This window comes from Cyprinus carpio, chromosome B2, assembly GCF_018340385.1.
Source record: "Cyprinus carpio isolate SPL01 chromosome B2, ASM1834038v1, whole genome shotgun sequence".
NCBI lineage: Eukaryota > Metazoa > Chordata > Actinopteri > Cypriniformes > Cyprinidae > Cyprinus > Cyprinus carpio.
Window position 1 is genome coordinate 26,550,712 of NC_056598.1, and position 21,390 is coordinate 26,572,101.

Below are 21,390 nucleotides of genomic sequence, written 5' to 3' on the forward strand. Positions count from 1 at the left end.
TATCTATTCAGCCAACTATTTTATATCTCAGCCATCTCCTGGTCAAGAGCTTCTGAAAAAAAGGGGGGGGGGGGGTTACAGTTTAGGTTATGTTTTGAAGTTTAATGGTGCTATGCTCAAATTTTTAGCAATAATCGCTAGCAATAGAGTAAACGACTGCAAGTTGTAACTCATTTATGTAATAGGCTAACTCATAACCTACATACAGCTGGTGCAAATGGCCACAGCTCTTTATACACAAGGGTTGGACCTACTCTTAAACTTGGTTATTTTATAATTGAGTATCAAAGAAGAGCTATTTCTAACCTCTTTGAGGGCATTCATTTCAAATCATTCATACACACTTTCTCATTAAAGCCAAGCGCCGAGAGAAAAGCAATGTTCATTTTCTGATACTGTGCATCTGCTGTCAGAGAACGACACTTAATGATCCACTGAGTGTAAACAGCAATTGTAATCTTATCTGAGCTGAAAATTGCAGTCATTCACCTGTCTCTGCACCTGCAGTCTGTATCACAGCTTACTGTAAAGGAGAAGCTTTGTTTGCTGCAATCCAAGAGTTTAGTTGATAGCACATGTATGACACCCAAATCCTGGAAGTCAGACCACTGACATACGCCTGAGATGACATCATTAAAGAAAAGTATTGCATGTGTCAATCTCTTATAACAAAGTGTTGCTGGCGTTATCTTATCTGTCGGACAGTTTAAAGAGAAGAACAGGAAATATACATAAAAAAAGAGTGGCATTTGGAAACTTACGTGTGAGGTCTCATATTGCAAATAAAGCTACGGTCTGTGACATAATTTCATAGTTGTCCTATGAAAAGTGTTTGAGCCAAAGAGAAATGAGCATTAAACAGGTCAGGGGTACAAATATGGTCAAGGTGTTAGTGCCTGGCATCAATCTAAACAGTACTTTTGCACTTTCTTGATCTCTACAAATGAAACATTTAGTGAAGCACAACAAAAATAGCTCTCAAATGTGTGTTTAATGGCCTGACAAGGTTCAGTTAACCTGAGGGCATTGCAAATCTATTCGCATAAACTGTAATACAGTACTTGAATAATAAACGCACTGTTAAATATATTTTCCAACAGTGTCCAATTAACAATCACAACAGTGTTAAGAAAATCGATCTGGCATGCAGACAAATGATACTTGAATTTTTCTCAGAATTTTTTTTTATAAATGTGTTGCTTAAAGTGCCATTTGTCTTTAATATATATGTAATAAATAAATGAATGCAACCAACCTGAACTGATTCGGTGATCTTACCCGATCTGATCAAGTCTCTTGATTTCAAAATGGTCAAGCCCAAAGACCACCACGCCAACCACTGAAATCAGCTAAACACCAGCTTGGCCATTCTGAGAGATCAGCTTAAACCAGCTTATACCAGCTTTGGCTAGAACCTAATATATTAATAGCAATGTTGTATTAGACAGAAGTCATTAAACTTGTTGCTGCAACACAATAGCTGGACTTTGAGAAGGACGTGACCGGGAATAAATTGAATGAAATAAAGTACAGCGAACATCCGAAACTCCCCTTTCGGTGGGGCACCACTGACAAAACCACACCTTCTAAGGGTCAATGGTGCATTTTCATCACCTTCATAACAGCCAGCACATTCGAACCCTACTCATTGTCCTGAGGTAGACCTACCTCTGCTCAACACTAGAGGACTCTTTAGAGACATTGGGAGAGACACTATGTCAGGGGACGCATACCTGAGGTTGCTCTCTATAGTAGCCTATTCATGTGTTCTCAACACTGAGGCTTATTCAGGGTAGGGGTTCTTTCTATCGCTCTTATATTGTGTTTAACAAAGCTGAGTTTCTTTACATTTATTAACATAATTTTTTTTCCATTCATCACTTGCAGAGGTTTTCCACTCACTCTTCCTGACTGGAGGTCAAATGCAGGTAGGAACTACATCACACAAATCCAGATGCCTCACTTCCATAAGGTTATAATTTTAGGGCGGTAACACTTGAAGCTTTTAAATATAATGCATTACAAAAAGCATTTGTAATGCACAATATAATGAGTTATATGAATAAGTTTAGTCATTAATGTTTTAAAAAAATATAATTTTAAAATATATTACATTATTAATATTGTATAATAGAATATAATATTTATGTATGCATTATTACACTTTAGAAAATATATTGCATTAGAACATAACCAATTTCAGATGTAAAAAAGAATCTGCAAATATTATAATGCATTTTTAACTTACAATATTTATGAAAATATTTAAGTGTTAAGTGTTATTGAATGTATAATGCATTATGCAGGTTGTATGTTATAATGCATTATATATATTTTATAAATAATTGTAACCAAAGTTAAAATGCGTTATAATACATATAGGGATTTTTGTTTTTAATGCATTATACATTCTAAATGTGTAACAACGAATAGATAATTGATATAATGTATTATAACAGTGGTTAAAATTACTCATAAAATAGTACAATGCATTATGACGTGCATTACAAGGCATAATTAATTCAACATTTATAATGCATTATATAGAAAAGCTTTAAATAAAGTGTCTCCAACTTCTGTGGTACTGAAAAGAGGACCTGTTAGAAACCATGCTCTGATGAGTTGTAAACCTTTTAGTCTTCTCTAATAGAAGCACTCACACCGGTATGACCAATTTCACGCAAGAGTGACTGGGGACATGGACATTTGTAATAACAATCCAAACAAAACTATTTTTTTGGTTTCGGTTCTTATTCTCACTTCACTTTTTTTTTTTTTTTTTTTTTTTTTTGGGGTTTTTTATTGCCCTTTAATCACTTTTCCCTCCTGTGCTGTAGATTATTTTGCAAAGTGTGATATTGGCAGTGATTTGCCGGCATCCTGCGATTGGACTTCTGAGGGACCCATCAGCGCTCAGACGGCAACAGGTAATTATACTGCTGAGACGAAATTGCTGCAGAGACAGTAACTGCTTTGTGTTTACAACCAATCCGTTCACCTGCGGCAACAACAACAGCAGTTAACAGGTTGCTAACAACACGCAGAGCTCAAGTCAGTCAATTTTCTCCGATCTGTGACAATTATGTATGAAATTTCACATCGTCATTGTCTATAAAACAGTGCCACTCTGAGGAATAAAAGTGAATTGCATTTATTAAGTCATCAGATATTTAATTATTGTTGCGCAGACAAAAAAAAAATATATACTTACACTATTACATAGGCCTACCTCCGGTCGCTAGCAACCCTATACACTACAATAAATATATAATAATATTCTTTTACAAAATAATAAAAAAATTATTTATATATATATATATTTAACATTAAATCTTTTGTGCTGTCATGGAGCAGTCCAGCGACATGACAAAGAAAGTTGATCCTGATTGGTCCTCTTGTGTGCATTCAAAGTGCTGATTGGCTCACAGATAGAACCTTATAGAACCAAGTTAGAGTTCGACTTTGTAGATAGAACCTTTTTGTTTTCTAAATAAAAAGTCCCAAAATGTACAGAACTTTTAAAAAAAAATCACATAATGTAAATAAGTTGTCACAGAATATGTAAATAACTAAATTTTGACAAAAATGTCAGATAGAACCTTATAAATCCAATGTGACATCAACACGCTACACTGCAAGAATTCGCAAAACACAAAGTACAGATCAGAGTCTAACTTGTGGCTCATGTTGGCTTTGAGCCTGCAAGCAGGTGATTTGATAATTATTTATGACTGCATGCTTTGAAAGGTCAGTCTATGAACTATATGCAAGAGCATATGTTATTAATACAGCCTCTGCTTGTAAACATGACACACTCATTGTGTTTTGAAAAAAAAAATATTCATAGTTTTATATTCTGTACAAAACAGAGCTCTATTTGGGCCTTTTTACTACTTATAAGAACAGGGACAAGTAACAATAAGCCAGATTCGAACTTGCACAGTTCACGTAAGCACCAGAGCGCTGTGTATCAGGATAAATGTTACCCACAAACACAGCATTAAAACTGAATCAATTATTGATTATTATTACAAAAGTGTAAATTACAAACTTCTAAAGGCTTAAATTTTCACAGAAAACAAAAACTGGCAAGACGGACATCATTTCAGCAGCTCTCTTGCAAATCACTTAAATGAACACGTTGTGTCTTTTTGTCTATGTGCTATAGAGGAAACATCTCTCCATCCTGAGAGTCCATCTGGTGTGTTCCGCCTCAAGAGTGGATTTCTTAAGATTTCAGAAGACTCCTGTCTAGAGTTCTGGTACCATAAACCTAACAAGAAGATTTCTGAACTCAAAGTTTTGCTAGAGGGTGATATTCTGCAAACATTGATTTGGACCTCAGAGACATCTAGCACTGGAGATTGGAGACAAGTCTTCATCCCTCTCACAAAGCAGTCTGACAAAGACAACATCCAGGTACAGCAATTTAAATATTTATATTTAGCTTTTGGCCATCTTTATAGAGAAAGATAGCAGATAATATTAAAAGAAAAAATTATTTGAAAAAAGAAAAAAATATATATTTTCCCATGTGTTTAAACTCTGTATGCAGAAAGTTAAAACATTTTGCAGCCAACGAAACCATCAAATCAATGAATTATCATGCCAGCAGAAAAAACTAATTAATCTAGCATTAATAATCTACTGCTGTCCAATGATCTTAAAATGTTCTAACCTTTAAATTTGCACCAAAAAAAAAAAAAAAAAAAAAAAAAAAAAACCATATTTGTGGTTTTTGTTGCAAAAATTTTTGGATAAGCAATACAGATACAAAAATAACTCCATTCAGTTCACCAGTGAACTGGGACTGATTAAGTAGGAAGTAACCCCCTTGAAAAACCTCCAGAATTTTACTTATTTTACTAATTAAAATATTTGTGTCTTGAGTGATGAACCTTTTGCAGGCACGTAAGAATCACTATTTCTCCCTGCAACTGTAACTGCATTCTCTGGCAGGTTGTTTTTGAGCTATTAAAAGCTCTGCAAGACGATGAACAAACTGCCTTTGACAGAATAGGAATACGGAAAGGACAATGTGGTGAGTGACATATGATTATTATTATTTTGACTTAGTACATCACTTACCAACATACAAACAACCTCAAGCTAAATTCACCAGATTTACTGGCCTTTGGGAAATATTAAACTGTTAATATAACATCCACAGGGCCACAGTGTCAGCAAGGAGGCACATTTTGGACTGATAAAAGCACTCGCTGCACTTGCACTGAAGAGCAACTCATCTGTTCTCACATCCCTCGGTCCAAAGATACTTTTGGCACCTGCCATGTGGCCTCTGACCCATACTATACTACTTTTGATGGGGTCAGCTTCCAATTTGAGAGTCCTTGTACCTACCTCTTGTCAAAGGTCTGCGATGACTCAGGGTTGCTTCCTGAGTTTGCAGTGGAGGTGCAAAATGAGAATAAAGGGGACTCGCACATATCCTCCATTCAGAAGGTGAACATCAATGTACATGGTCTGAGAGTGACCATGGTGAGAACAGAGAGGAGCAAAGTCATGGTGAGCTGTCAACCAAACATAATGATTATTAGATATAACATATTTGTCTTTTGTCTTAAGCAATAGCTCACAAAAAAAAAAAAAATTACTCACTCTCAGGCAAAAATGTAGAGGAGTTTGTTCATTAGATTAGATTTGGAGGACTTTAGCATTAGATCACTTGCTCACCAATGGATTCTCTGCAGTGAATATGTGCCATGAGAATGAGAGGCCAAACAGCTGACAAATACATCACAGTAATCCACAAGTAATCCACATGACTCCAGTCCATCAATTAGCATCTTGTAAGGTGAAAAGCTTTGTGTTTTAACAAACAAATCCATTAAGCTATTTTAACTTTAAACCCTCACTTCTGGCACTTAAACCATTCTGACGGCACCCATTCACTGCAGAGGATCCATTGATGCAATGATGCTTAATTCCTCCAAATCTGTTCCAATTTAGAAACAATCTCATCTACATCTTGGATGGCCTGAAGGTGGACAAATTTTCATTTTTATGTGAACTACTCCTTCAACCACTTTACACTGTTGTCCTAATCAGGTTAATGGGATTTGGAAGAATCTCCCTCTACACCTGCAAGGAAACAGAGTTACGGTTAATGCCCAGGGAGATGCTTTGGTCCTTCAGACAGACTTCAAACTGTCCATCTTCTACTTGAGATCCGGTGCCATACAGGTGATTGTCCCCAGCCAATACTCAAACAGAATCTGTGGCATGTGTGGCAACTTTAACCACGAGACAGAAGATGACTTCAAGATCCCAGACGGGTACCTGGTGCAGGACACGCATGTTTTAGGGCAGAGCATGTGTGGGGAACCCACCCTCCTCAGTGTCTGTACAGATGCAGAGGAACAGAAGTATGCCAGCGAGGTTTACTGCGGCATTCTAACATCCAGACAAGGGCTATTCTCAACGTGCTCATCTGTTCTGAATGCAGACAGTTTCTTCCGAAGCTGCATGTTCGACATGTGTACAACTCACGGAGATCCTGCAGCCCTCTGCAATGCCATTGAGGCCTTCAGTGCCACCTGCGACAAAGTTGGGATCTCTGTTCTGGCCTGGAGGAACACAACATTCTGTCGTATGTACTTAACATTTCCTAAAATTATCTATAAAAAGAACATTTTGGTCATAAACTCAACTGTATTGATCGATAAAGAATGTGTTGCAGTAATGCACCCACAATGGAAGTCTATGAGGCTTTTATGGCCATGTTTTATGCAGTTAAAAAAAATCAAACAGCAAAATGCTGCAATTGAATTAAATAAGTATTTTGTCTGCACGTTTTAGAGTGAAACGCAGAACTGTGTTGATGCAAGCAGCTCATGGTCCAGTGTTTCAATGTCTCAGTTCACAGCAAACTCAATATTTGAATGTGCTCGTTACTATAAAAAAAAAGAAAAGAAAAAAACACTAAATAATATACCTGTAATTAAATAGTCATCTGTACTTAATTTACAGTGTAGTTGAATTATAATATTAAGAAAATATTAATAATGTTGCTCTAAAAATGCACCAGATTGATGCATTTAACTTTAAAATATCTACAATTTTCTTCGAGGGTGTAACCGCCCCGAAACCACCTAGAGGGACTGAGGTCCACCCCCAATAGTTTCACAAAATCCTGGGTTAAATATTTGCCATAATATATTGTTATCCCTTCAAGTTTGTAATATAACCCTTTAAATCTCAAAAATAAGCATCAAGCTGCAAATGTGAAACTGGCCTTGAACTCGTTTAAAGTTTAAAGCCTTAGTATCTCATCTCCACCCAAAACTATGAAACAATAGAGACAAGCGATTCAAGTACTGCCAGTATTATTAGGCTAATCATAAATATAAATTAAGGCTTGACATGTCAGATTAGACTACCTGATTTGAGCCACTGTTGAGCAAATGGCCTAATCTCAGACCTCTCTGTAATCAGTAGTGCGGTCTCCACCTAACAACTTACACAGAAGTACTACACATAGTCACTAGTTATTAATTAATCATCTCCCACACCTTCACCAGCTGACCTGTAACTTTCCATTACAAACCACAATGGCACTGAGAAACATATTGTGAATCTAAAAGTCTGATTATTTATTTTTGATTCTTCGGGTTTCTGTTTTAGCTGTGGCGTGTGGCCCTCACAGCCACTATAACTCATGTACCAGCGGCTGCCCTAAGACCTGCTCCAGCCAGGATGCTACAGGGTCTTGTGGGATATGTGAGGAGAGCTGTGAGTGTGACGATGGCTTCATGCTCAGTGGAGGAGCATGCGTATTAGCTGAAGACTGTGGATGCTGGGCTAATGGACAGCATTATTTGGTACAGTAGCTTAGCCATCTTATTGTTATCATCACATGATAGATAGATAGATAGATAGATAGATAGATAGATAGATAGATAGATAGATAGATAGATAGATAGATAGATAGATAGATAGATAGATAGATAGATTTAAGCAAATTAAGCTCTTAATTTAACTCTAAAATGTACAAAATTCTCTTCCAGAATTCAAGTTTTATATATTTAAAAAAAAAAAAAAATCTTATTTATTTTTTTATTTAACATTTTTTAAGCATGTATATACAAACAATACAATTAAAGCATCAGTAAAGTATTATAGAATTTTTGTTAATACACATTATATTTTACTAAAATATTTCTGTGTATTTTACTTAAATAGTATATTTTAATCTTTCTCTTCCTGTCCTATCTAGATCAGAGAGACATTTATGGAGGGTGAATGTGAGCAGCAGTGCCAGTGTTTGGGCAATGGGAAGATTCAATGTTCACCTACGTCCTGCAAAACTGATGAAGTATGCATGGTTAAGGACGGAGTTTTGGGCTGCTTTCCATCCAGCCCGGTGACCTGCAGCGCCTACGGTGACCCCCATTACATCACTTTCGATGGCAAGGCGTACTCCTTCTGGGGCACCTGCAACTACACCATAGCAAAAACCTGCGGGGCTACTGACACCCAGTTCACAATAACGGCACGAAATGAGGGACAGAACAACTCTGCAACTTCCTCTCTTAACTCTGTAGCTCTTGATATGGAAGGCCTACATATTGTCATTGGAAAGAACAAGCAGGTTTATGTGAGTCTTGTTTTTGTCATTCATTTGGATTTAACTATACCATCAGTGTGTGTACTGACATAATTACACCACAAACATGCAAAAATATTAATTGATTAACCATTTGAGGTATCATTAGTGTACGTACGGCATGAGTTACAAAGGAATCATATCATGAGGAATGAGATCTTGATTCTTGAAATACTATGAAAACATAGTAACAACTGCCTAGTCCAAAAAAAAATCCAAGCTGCAAAAATGGCAACTTGTAACATCATAAAGATAAATCCATCAACACATGACCTTCCATATTAACACATCAATCTAGTCATTATACATGATAGCACCAGAGAACAAGAAAAGCAAACAAATTGGGGAAGTATGTGATGCCTCCTCATTTTTTTCCACGTAGCACTTATCTTCCATTATGCAACTAATCATTCATGATATACATGGGCAGTTCATGGAAAGAAATGTGGGCAGGAGCTGCCATCTAAAATATATGACCCATAATTAGTGTTTACTCTAAGTAAAATGTTCATATTTTAAAGGTAAGTGATAAGAGACATGTATGCTTATGAGGTCACATGTTATCTTTCAGTGATAACATTTGAGGAGTGTTCTGATAGTGACTTCTGCTTCACATAATCAGGCCTCTGGCACAGATATGTAGCTGCAGTACTTAAGATGTAAACTGGCAACATTTTTTTTAACCAAAGTATTCATCACCATGTTATCAGTAACATGACACTCTCTGGCCCTCACACTGAAAATAAAACAATGTGCCAACAAATCAATGACCCAGTTTTAAATATACAAATCTAAGCACATTTTTATGATTAGCATGATGATTTGGGATAGTAATCAAATATCCCTTATCAAAAATTTACTAAAATAGTTTCAGCAGAATACTAAACTTACTCTAGTTATTTTTACGACAATACAACTGTGGCAACTTGGCATCAGCTGCCAGAAACATAAAAAAAATAAAAACAATTCAGTGACAGAAAGATTCTGAAAGCATTGGTTTGAAGAAGATAACACTACTACAAGAAATGTATCATGATTTCATGGTTGTAACAAGATGAATCATGTTTTGGCAGAATCTATGGCTATCATAGCAATTTCGTATACCTCCTTTCCCCAGTCTTAAAATCTGAACCTCACAAAAAAAAATCTCAATGTAAAAATGTAAAGAAAAAAATAAGACCTTATACTTTGCTTATAGCTTATTGTAGGACCATTGACATTTTTCCAAAGTTACATTAATTTTAAGATATTTACCTCAAAATATCATAAATACAAAAGTCATTTAAAAGCTGCATAGGGAAACAAAAAAAATGCAGTATTGTAGTATAAATAGTAGTAATAGTATTAGTAGTTACAGTAAACTGAATTTAAAATACAGGCAATTTAAGTATACAGAGAGATAAATAGACAAAAGCACATCAAAAAAAATGTAAAATATCTGCCTAAATTAATGCTGATTAATTACTTAACATAAGACAATCAATAATAAATACATATTTTATATATATATATATATATATATATATGTACTGTAAATTAATTCGTAACGGTCCAAATCTAGGTCTCGTTTCCTCAAAAGGTTTGATGACGTATACTCAAAAAGTTCCTTACCTTGACCCATATGTTTTTCTTCACTCCAGGCAAACGGTGGTCAGGTTCGCCTCCCTGCGGAGTTTGGTTCCTCTGTGTCTGTGTTTCAGTCGGGACCCTACGCTCAGGTTAATACAAACTTCGGTCTGAGGCTGCTGTTTGGAAACGCCAGGCTCTTCGTCCAGGTGGATGAACGCTACAGAGGAGTATTGTGCGGCCTGTGCGGTACATACTCCGGGAGTCAGTTTGACGACTTTCTGACACCCGAGGGCAACACAGTAGCGAATCCCCACGAGTTCGCCAGGAGCTGGAAAACCAACGACAGCGACTGGACGTACGTGTTTGGAATCCAAACAAAAATTACATCGATTCCTAAAAATATTAAGCTGATTAGATAAAGATAGACAAACAAACTTATATTGTGCAATGATACTGACAGATGTTGCGTGGCAGACACCAAATTGAAATTAAAGAAACATAAAAGTCGTGTTGACAGTTCTGTACGATGAACAGACTGAAAGTGATGTTGTTACTCTCTACAAATGACATGCACTCTTGCTCTTTCTTCTTGGCATGTTTTTGAGAGTCCGCTTCGTGAACGAGTCATTCTTTTCAATCGGATCTTTTGATTCTTTTCACAAAAATGGTTCGAATGATTCAGTTCACGAAGCGACTTTAACTGATCCAGTGTTATGGAAAATGGGAAAGTAACAGCAGTCTAACTTATTCATGGAATGTGAAATACAAAGGGGCAAAAGGTTTTTCACACTATTAAAAATAAGTATGTATTGTTTTGTTTTGTTTTTTGTTGTTTTGTTTGTTTGTTTGTTTTTCATTTTCTGTGATGAAAAGCAACATTGTAATATCAAATAGCTAAATACATAATATTCTGTTTTTTATACCTTTTTTCCAGTTGCAGTAATGGCTCTCCAGACCCCCCTGAGTGTCACCCAGACCTAGAGGATGATGCATATACAAAGTGCAGTGAACTGTTTGAAGATGCTTTCAAAGAGTGCCACTGGTTTGTTCCACCACAGATTTATGTCAGCAGCTGCGTTTCTGATTACTGTATTTCCAAAGGTGACAAAGCTCAGCTCTGCACCTCTTTGGAGGACTATGTGTCTGCTTGTGAAATAGCTGAGGTGTTTCTGCCAGACTGGAGGAATCACACCTTGTGTTGTAAGTGATTAGTAAAAAAAAATCTATATATATATATCATAAATATTCTAACTTCATATTTGTCTTATTCAAATCCTGTTTTCCTGTTCAAATAATGAATAAATTGTTTTCTTATGTTTTTCAATATAGACAGAAAAAAAACCTCTATAAACATTTTTCTGTTTCCATACAGTTGCCGATCCACTGCCAACAGAGGACCCCACACCAACTCCATCTGCAGCAAGTAAGCAGTATTTCTTCTATCTATCTGTCTTTCTTATTTTTTCTGTATTTATTTTAATTATTTTGTCATCACACAGGTTGCCCATGGAGCTGTGACTTTGACCAGGATGAATGTGACTGGGAACAACTTATCCAAGACAGTTTTGATTGGACCAGATGGTCAGGGTCAACGCCATCAAACTTCACTGGGCCAGCCGGTGACCACACCACAGGAAGTAGGTTTTCTGTGCAAATTGGCTTATACAATCTAAAGTACGGGATTCTAATGGCATTGGGGAAAACTGCCCTATTCACCTCTCTGACTCTCTGACTGTTTTATATAGGTGGCTATTACATGTATATTGAGGGGGATAGTGTTTTTTATGGCGACTCAGCCCGAATAATGAGCCCCGTCTGCCACACTACTGGCAAGCAGTGTTTGAGCTTCTGGTTTCACATGTATGGCATGGCAAATGCTATGTTACTCAACCTCTACATATTTGAGAACAATCGTGCCTCGAAAATATGGTCTAGAACTAACAACCAGGGCAACAGCTGGTACCAAGGCCAGGTTGAAATCAAGCCACAACACCCATTCCAGGTATGTTACGCTATGTGCACATCCCAAGTAGAGTGTGTTAATGTCAATGAATTCAGAGGACAAAAGATGACGTGCTCTAGGCAGATATGTTATATATGATGAGTGATTGTTTGTTATTTCAGATCATCATTGAAGGCATCAGGGGCTCAAATCCTCGCTCAGATGTTTCCATAGATGATGTGTCCATAATGCATGGTGCATGTGACCGTAAGTGTTGTAGATATTAATCTATACAGACTGATCTTTAAAAACAGTTTAAAGCTTTTTTTTGTGGCATGAGCCATGACTACTTTCAGTGTTTTGTTTTGTTTTTAGCTTTGCTAGTCTTTAAAATACAACTTCACTACTTCAGAATCTACTTCAGAAATGTTTTTAAATGGATATATTTTTATATTTTAGATATAATCTTTTTGTATATTTCAATTATATGATTAAAACAAAATACGATTAATTTTATCTCAAAACATTTGCAGATTTGTCTGCAGAAGATTTGGACTTGACCACTCTGGCACCCCATCCATCTACTCCAAACTTAAATGACCCCCATCCAAGTAAGACTTCCAATAATAATATTAACGTAAAAGTGATGTAAAACACTGTTTGCGACCCAATTTATTTTCATCTGTTGTTTTATTAAGTAAGATGAGATATTCACACATTATTCATAGGTAATTGTTCCTGTACGTGTTTTTGTAGTTCAAATGTACAGTATACCTTCAATGCAATTAAAGCATAAAGGTGTCTTGTGAATATAAATGTAAAGTGGATGGATTGTGAAAAGTGGGAGTTTTGATGTTTAAAAACATGGTCACATGCATCATCTTGGTAGATCAGAGTATGTTTAACTGTTTGGCATGATGATTACATGGTTGCCTTGTTTTGTCAGATTGCAGTATGAACTGTGATTTTGAAAGCGACATCTGCAGTTGGACTCAGATGGTGACTGATGTTTTTGATTGGACAAGACACAAAGGCTCCACCCCCACATCAATGACTGGTCCCTCCTCTGACCACACAACAGGAAGTAGGTTAATTTCACATATTGTTTCACATATTGGTCAAGTTTTTGACCGTTTTCCTAAACAAATATCTCCTTTCCCTGGTCCAGGTGGGTTTTATATGTACATTGAGGGTGACACTGCTCTCCATGGCGATACGGCCCGTCTCCTCAGTGCAGAATGTGCTGATCCTCAACCTCAGTGTCTTCAGTTCTGGTACCACATGTATGGCTCCAGCTGGACCATGGGACTGAGCGTCTACCTGCTGCAGCATGGCAATGTGGCCAAAGAGGTGTGGGGAATGAGAGAAGACCAAGGAAACATGTGGCATCTTGCACGGGTGGACCTGAGACCAGATGTCAAGTTCCAGGTCAGTAAATCATCTTGGAATGCTTTATATGTTAAATTAAATGCAACAAACTATGACTAGAAATATTTGAGCAGTGACATTTAGGAGGCATAGAAAAATCTGTTATTGATCTATCAGGTGATCTTTGAGGGGCGTAGAGGAAGCTCAGCCCGGTCAGATGTTGCCGTTGATGACGTCTCACTGCACAGAGGAGCCTGTAGTGGTATGTTTCTACTCTGTGATAGACCTTAGTAAAAACAATATGCTTTAAAGTCAACCCTGTTGAAAAAACAGCATATGCTGGTTAGGTATGTTTTGAGGCATGACAGCTGGTTTAAGCTGATCCTGAGCAGGAGCTAGTTGCTTAGGACCAGCTTAGAACCAGCACATGGCCAAATTAAACCAGCTGATAACCAGTTTAGGACCAGCTTAAACCAGCGCATGACCAACTAAGGACCATCTTAAACCAGCTCAAACCAGCTACCATGCTTCAAATCATACCAGCATATACTTTTTTTTTTTTTTTTTTCAATGGAAAAGTCAACTAATTCAGCAAAACGACTGCTACATTTTGCAAAGGTTTACTTTATGTATTAACAGTCATAAATATCTTTCAGATTTACCAAACGACATGGCTTCACCTTCAGTCCCACTGACAAAACCTTTACCCATCCAAAGTAGAGAAATTCCAAATGCTTTAGATTGTAAGTTCACTATCCACCACCACAGTGTGATTACATTATGATTCATGATGTCATAACACTCCCACAGTTAATTATCTTCGCCTTCCATTGTTTTCAAAAAGATATTAATGAAAACATTACTGAAGTGTACTTCTTTCCTCCAGCTTGTAGCATCAGCTGTGATTTTGAAAGAGACATTTGTGCTTGGACTCAGTTGGCGACTGATGTTTTTGATTGGACAAGACACAGAGGCTCCACCCCCACATCAATGACTGGTCCCTCCTCTGACCACACAACAGGAAGTAGGTCTTGATTTCTAGGTCTTGAAGTCATTAGATAATTTTAAGAGCAAAATCGTAACAATTATTTAACATAAATTATATGAGTGTGTTGCACAACTTCTGTTCCAGGTGGGTTTTATATGTACATTGAGGGTGACAGTGCTGTCCATGGCGATACGGCCCGTCTCCTCAGTGCAGAATGTGCTGACCCTCAACCTCAGTGTCTTCAGTTCTGGTACCACATGTATGGCTCCAGCTGGACCATGGGACTGAGCGTCTACATGTTGCAATATGGCAATGTGGCCAAAGAGGTGTGGAGAATGAGAGAAGACCAAGGAAACATGTGGCATCTTGCACGGGTGGACCTGAGACCAGATGTTAAGTTCCAGGTCAGTAAATCATCTTGGAATGCTTTATATGTTAAATTAAATGCAATACACTATAACTAGAAATATTTGAGCAGTGACATTTAGGAGACAGAAAAATCTGTTATTGATCTATCAGGTGATCTTTGAGGGGCGTAGAGGAAGCTCAGCCCGGTCAGATGTTGCCATTGATGACGTCTCACTGCACAGAGGAGCCTGTAGTGGTATGTTTCTACTCTGCAGTGGCACTTAGTAAAAACATTCAGCTTTAAAATCAAGTCAACTTACTCAGCAAAATGACTACTATATTTGCAAAAAGTTTATCTAACTTAATGTTTAAAAAGTTGTAAATATCTTTCAGATTTACCAAACCAGGTGGCTCCACCTTCAGTTCCACTGCCACCAGCTGCAACAATGCCACAACCTGCACCCATCCAAACTGCAGAAATACCAAACACCTCAGCTTGTAAGCTCACTATCCATCACCGCAGTGTGATCACATTCTGTTATGACTGATGATGCCATAAAATAACACTCACAATTAATTCTCTGCTTCTTCCTTTGTTTTCAGAAAGACACAAAACAGGTCTTTGTCAAGTACCTGCATATGTAATTCAATTGTAAATTAATGAAATTTGCTGCTTTTTTCCAGCTTGTGGCATCGACTGTGATTTTGAAAAAGACATTTGCACTTGGACTCAGTTGGCGACTGATGTTTTTGATTGGACAAGACACAGAGGCTCCACCCCCACATCAATGACTGGTCCCTCCTCTGACCACACAACAGGAAGTAGGTCTTATTTTCTAGATCTTCAGCATAAAAATTATAGCAATTTTTTTTAACATCACCAAATTAATAGTAGTGTTGCTCAAATTCTATGACAATTTCTCTGTTCAAGAATTTTCTTTTTTTTTTTTTTTTTTTTCAGGTGGCTTTTATATGTACATTGAGGGTGACAGTGCTGTCCATGGTGATACGGCCCGTCTCCTCAGTGCAGAATGTGCTGATCCTCAACCTCAGTGTCTTCAGTTCTGGTACCACATGTATGGCTCCAGCTGGACCATGGGACTGAGCGTCTACCTGCTGCAGCATGGCAATGTGGCCAAAGAGGTGTGGAGAATGAGAGAAGACCAAGGAAACATGTGGCATCTTGCACAGGTGGACCTGAGACCAGATGTTAAGTTCCAGGTCAGTAAAAGTAAAACTTACTGGTTCTTTGAATTGTACATGTTACATACTAAGCATACTAAAACATAAAAAACTATCTATAAAAAATTTATGTTACTGGTATATCAGGTCATCTTTGAGGGGCGTAGAGGAAGCTCGGCCCGGTCAGATGTTGCCGTTGATGACGTCTCACTGCACAGAGGAGCCTGTATCGGTATGTTTCAACTCTGAGATGACCCTTAGTAAAAACAAAATGCTTTAAAATCAACCCCGTTGAAAAAAACAGCATATGCTGGTTAGATATCTTTTGAGGCATGGCAGCTGGTTTGAGCTGGTCCTGAGCAGGAGCTAGTTGCTTAGGACCAGCTTTGAACCAGCACATGACCAGATTAAACCAGCTCACAACCAGTTTAGGACCAGCTTAAACCAGCTAATGACCAACTAAGGACCATCTTAAACCAGCTCAAACCAGCTACCATGCTTCAAAACATACCAGCATATGCTGTTTTTTCAATGGAAAAGTCAATTAATTTAGCAAAACGACTGCTACATTTTGCAAAGGTTTACTTTATGTATTAACAGTCGTAAATATCTTTCAGATTTACCAAACAATGTGGCTCCACCTTCAGTCCCATTGACAAAACCTGTACCCATCCAACGTAGAGAAATTCCAAATGCTTCAGATTGTAAGTTCACTATCCACCACCACAGTGTGATTACATTATGATTCATGATGTCATAACACTCCCACAGTTAATTATCTGCACCTTCCATTGTTTTCAAAAAGATACTAATGAAGCCGTTACTGAAGTGTACTTCTTTCCTCCAGCTTGTAGCATCAGCTGTGATTTTGAAAGAGACATTTGTGCTTGGATTCAGTTGCCGACTGATGTTTTTGATTGGACAAGACACAGAGGCTCCACCCCCACATCAATGACTGGTCCCTCCTCTGACCACACAACAGGAAGTAGGTCTTGATTTCTAGGTCTTGAAGTCATTAGATAATTTTAAGAGCAAAATCGTAACAATTATTTAACATAAATTATATGAGTGTGTTGCACAACTTCTGTTCCAGGTGGGTTTTATATGTACATTGAGGGTGACAGTGCTGTCCATGGCGATACGGCCCGTCTCCTCAGTGCAGAATGTGCTGACCCTCAACCTCAGTGTCTTCAGTTCTGGTACCACATGTATGGCTCCAGCTGGACCATGGGACTGAGCGTCTACCTGCTGCAGCATGGCAATGTGGCCAAGGAGGTGTGGAGAATGAGAGAAGACCAAGGAAACATGTGGCATCTTGCACGGGTGGACCTGAGACCAGATGTTAAGTTCCAGGTCAGTAAATCATCTTGGAATGCTTTATATGTTAAATTAAATGCAATACACTATAACTAGAAATATTTGAGCAGTGACATTTAGGAGGCATAGAAAAATCTGTTATTGATCTATCAGGTGATCTTTGAGGGGCGTAGAGGAAGCTCAGCCCGGTCAGATGTTGCCATTGATGACGTCTCACTGCACAGAGGAGCTTGTAGTGGTATGTTTCTACTCTGTAAGGACTTTTAGTAAAAACATTATGCTTTAAAAACAAGTCAACTTGTATAGCAAAAATTCTGCTACATTTTGTGAAGATTTATGAACTTTGTGTTAACAGTTCTAAATATCTTGCAGATTTACCAAATCAGGTGGCTCCACCTTCAATCCCACTGCCGCAACCTGCACCAATCCAACATAGAGAAATTCCAAACGCTTCAGCTTGTAAGTTCACTATCCATCACCGCAGTGTGATCACATTCTGTTATGATTGATGACATAAAATAACATTCCATTAATGCTCTACATCTTCCATTGTTTTTAGAAAGATGCTAATGAAATCATTAATGAAATTTACTTCTTTCCTCCAGCTTGTAGCATCAGCTGTGATTTTGAAAGAGACATTTGCACTTGGACTCAGTTGGTGACTGATGTTTTTGATTGGACAAGACACAGAGGCTCCACCCCCACATCAATGACTGGTCCCTCCTCTGACCACACAACAGGAAGTAGGTCTTGATTAACAGATCGTGAGATCTTGAGTTGACCTGCCAAAATATATCAGTTTTTTCACATTAATAAATTGATAGTTGTGTTGCACAAATTCTATGACCATTCCTCTCCTTAAGAGTCTCCTGATCCTAATTTCCAGGTGGCTTTTATATGTACATTGAGGGAGACAGTGCTGTCCATGGTGATACAGCCCGTCTCCTCAGTGCAGAATGTGCTGACCCTCAACCTCAGTGTCTTCAGTTCTGGTACCACATGTATGGCTCCAGCTGGACCATGGGACTGAGCATCTACCTGCTGCAGCATGGCAATGTGGCCAAGGAGGTGTGGAGAATGAGAGAAGACCAAGGAAACATGTGGCATCTTGCACGAGTGGACCTGAGACCAGATGTCAAGTTCCAGGTCAGTACATCTTTTTGGAGTGCTTTAAATTTTAAACACGCTAAACTATGACTAGAAATATTTGAGCAGAGACATTTAGTAGACAAAGAAAGATGTGTTATTGTTCTATCAGGTGATCTTTGAGGGGCGTAGAGGAAGCTCAGCCCGGTCAGATGTTGCCATTGATGACGTCTCACTGCACAGAGGAGCCTGTAGTGGTATGTTTCTACTCTGCAGCAGCACTTAGTAAAAAAAAAAAAAAAACTTTAAAATCAAGTCAACTTACTCAGCAAAATGATTATATGTTTTGCAAAATGTTTAATTAACTTAATGTTTAAAAAGTTGTAAATGTCTTTCAGATTTACCAAATCAGGTGGCTCCACCTTCAGTTCCACTGCCGCCAGCTGCAACAATGCCACAACCTGCACCCATCCAAACTGCAGAAATACCAAACACCTCAGCTTGTAAGCTCACTAAATTCTGTTATGATTGATGATGCCATAAAATAACACTCACTATTAATTCTCTGCATCTTCCTTTGTTTTCAAAAAGACATAAATCATCTCTTTGTCAAGTACCGATTTATCTTATTTAATTGTAAATGAAATTTGCTTCTTTCCTCCAGCTTGTGGCATCAGCTGTGATTTTGATAGAGACATTTGTGCTTGGACTCAGTTGGCGACTGATGTTTTTGATTGGACAAGACACAGAGGCTCCACCCCCACATCAATGAGTGGCCCCTCCTCTGACCACACAACAGGAAGTAGGTCTTGATTAACAGATCTTGAGATCATTCTACCATGTTTAACATAAAAATATATAATTATTTTACATGAATAAATGAATAGTTGTGTAGCACAAATGATATTACAATTTCTCTGCTCAAGAGTCTCCTGATCCTAATTTCCAGGTGGATTTTATATGTACATTGAGGGTGACAGTGCTGTCCATGGCGATACGGCCCGTCTCCTCAGTGCAGAATGTGCTGATCCTCAACCTCAGTGTCTTCAGTTCTGGTACCACATGTATGGCTCCAGCTGGACCATGGGGCTGAGCGTCTACCTGCTGCAATATGGCAATGTGGCCAAGGAGGTGTGGAGAATGAGAGAAGACCAAGGAAACATGTGGCATCTTGCACGGGTGGACCTGAGACCAGATGTCAAGTTCCAGGTCAGTAAAAGCTTGAGAACTACTGCTTCTGATCTTCCGTGAATGCTCCAAGTTAAGTAAACGTTCCTAAACTTTTTTTCAACTTAATATGAGCTGTAGCCTTGAACTTGTATTTACTGTATCTTATTTATTTTTGGCAAAAAAAGTGTATAAAGAAAAACGTTTGATTGAGTGACATTTAGTAAGGAAAAACCTCTGTAACTGGTCTATTAGGTGATTTTTGAGGGGCGTAGAGGAAGCTCAGCCCGGACAGATGTTGCCATTGATGACGTCTCACTGCACAGAGGAGCCTGTAGCGGTATGTTTCACCTGTGTCTGGAGGCCCTTAGTATGAAAAGCCTAATGTGTTAGGAATTGTTAATCGATTTAAAAGACGTATTATCTAAATCCAATAGCTAAGCATTCCAGTGAAACCTCTCTCTCTGTCTCTGCAGAGATCACTTTGTCGGACACGTATGGAAATTCTGACAGTATAAGAGAAAATAACATGATGAAGTCAAACGAGGAGGTGGCAAAGAAAGAAAGCTGGAAACCAACAGATGACAAAATCACAGCAAGACGGAGGTAGAGAGCCTTTTTTATATATATATATATATATATATATATATATATATATATATATATATATATATATATATATATATATATATATATATATATATAAATTATTTACCATATTATACAATTAATTCAGTATGATTATGAATTGATTAACAGCTATGTATATATGTGAGAGAGTCATTATTAAATACTTTTTGTACTGCATGTTATGCAGTTATACATTTAAGATATTTGCTGTATTGCAAGTTTTGTTTTAATATCTGTCCTCATTTCTGCTCATATATAATTTATGAGGAAAATTATGCATATGTTTAAAAACAACTGATATTAGCTGTTTTTTTTTTGTTTTTGTTTTTTTTTTAAACAAACATTGCTGACATCAGTTAATTTGCTTATAATCTTTGGTATGCAGGCGGTCCCTGCTGTTTAGGGAACGTTCTCGGGCTTGAGCTGAAACACTACGAGGCAAACCATTAGCTGAAAGCACCTGTCATCTGTCAATATGAACCCACTCAACAGCTACTCAGACCAGTTTTAGCAAGATCATTTGCTGTGTTGTTTTCATAGGAAGTATCTATCACCTCTAACATAGTCATTTCATATTATGATTTAAACATAACACCATTGAAAGGTGTTTTCCCCTAATATCACAGTGATTTTTCTTCCTCAAGTTCACGTCTCCTAGCAGAGTAACCACATTACATTAACTATGAGACCTTTACACTAATGTTTAAACATCCATAGAATGTCCAAAAACTTATTTTAATTTTCAACAATTAATCTATTGTTTTATCATTCATAAAACTAGCTAACTTCTTTATGATTGATGTTTTATGTGCATGCATGTTATCTGTGAGTCAGTGTTTTTGTCTTTCATTTAATAAACATTAATTTCATTCAGTAAATCTTTTGAAGGTCCTGTTATTTTTTAACTCTCTATCTTTGTATGATTCTGCACATTATTTAGATGTTACAAAATAGTTTTCCAGCATTCCTGTCATACTTTCAGATTTTAAGTGTAATGAGAAGTGACTTTATATACAGCAAAACCTGCTTAGCAAGATGCAGATGCAAAACAATAGCCTCAAGAATTTTCAGCAGTTCTATTTAAACATGTAGTGAGGCAGCAGTAAAGTGAGTTGAGTTGAACACGCTTACCTGAACAGGATGAAGGTTTTAGTTGTCCATTTCTGG

General features: G+C 37.6%; 1 protein-coding gene and 1 long non-coding RNA gene across 6 annotated transcripts; one reads left to right on the plus strand and one right to left on the minus strand.

The window, feature by feature from the left end:
* Positions 1-1,631: 1,631 nt before the first annotated feature.
* On the plus strand, positions 1,632-21,101 carry LOC109054739 (MAM and LDL-receptor class A domain-containing protein 1-like). Of its 5 annotated transcripts, XM_042718918.1 has the most exons (41): positions 1,632-1,792; positions 1,888-1,928; positions 2,838-2,927; positions 4,169-4,419; positions 4,960-5,041; positions 5,171-5,526; positions 6,070-6,610; positions 7,645-7,841; positions 8,237-8,617; positions 10,267-10,550; positions 11,130-11,395; positions 11,568-11,618; positions 11,695-11,832; positions 11,941-12,197; positions 12,320-12,404; positions 12,671-12,748; positions 13,084-13,221; positions 13,306-13,565; positions 13,683-13,767; positions 14,162-14,248; positions 14,392-14,529; positions 14,638-14,897; positions 15,013-15,097; positions 15,235-15,339; positions 15,526-15,663; positions 15,803-16,062; positions 16,171-16,255; positions 16,641-16,727; positions 16,871-17,008; positions 17,117-17,376; positions 17,494-17,578; positions 17,713-17,799; positions 17,946-18,083; positions 18,227-18,486; positions 18,599-18,683; positions 18,825-18,929; positions 19,091-19,228; positions 19,376-19,635; positions 19,849-19,933; positions 20,070-20,199; positions 20,609-21,101. In XM_042718918.1, exons 1-41 carry the CDS (start codon positions 1,716-1,718, stop codon positions 20,643-20,645), a joined length of 6,711 nt encoding a protein of 2,236 aa, XP_042574852.1. In that variant the 5' UTR covers positions 1,632-1,715; the 3' UTR covers positions 20,646-21,101. The 5 variants fall into 5 exon arrangements, with proteins under 5 accessions (XP_042574852.1, XP_042574856.1, XP_042574855.1 ...); XM_042718922.1 differs by lacking the exons at positions 18,825-18,929; positions 19,091-19,228; positions 19,376-19,635; positions 19,849-19,933; XM_042718921.1 differs by lacking the exons at positions 18,227-18,486; positions 18,599-18,683; positions 18,825-18,929; positions 19,091-19,228.
* Positions 15,898-16,786, minus strand: LOC122136269. Its single transcript, XR_006154062.1, has 3 exons — positions 16,647-16,786; positions 16,160-16,279; positions 15,898-16,038 (listed from the first exon to the last, which is right to left on the minus strand). It is a non-coding gene; the product is annotated as an uncharacterized LOC122136269 (long non-coding RNA).
* Positions 21,102-21,390: the final 289 nt, after the last annotated feature.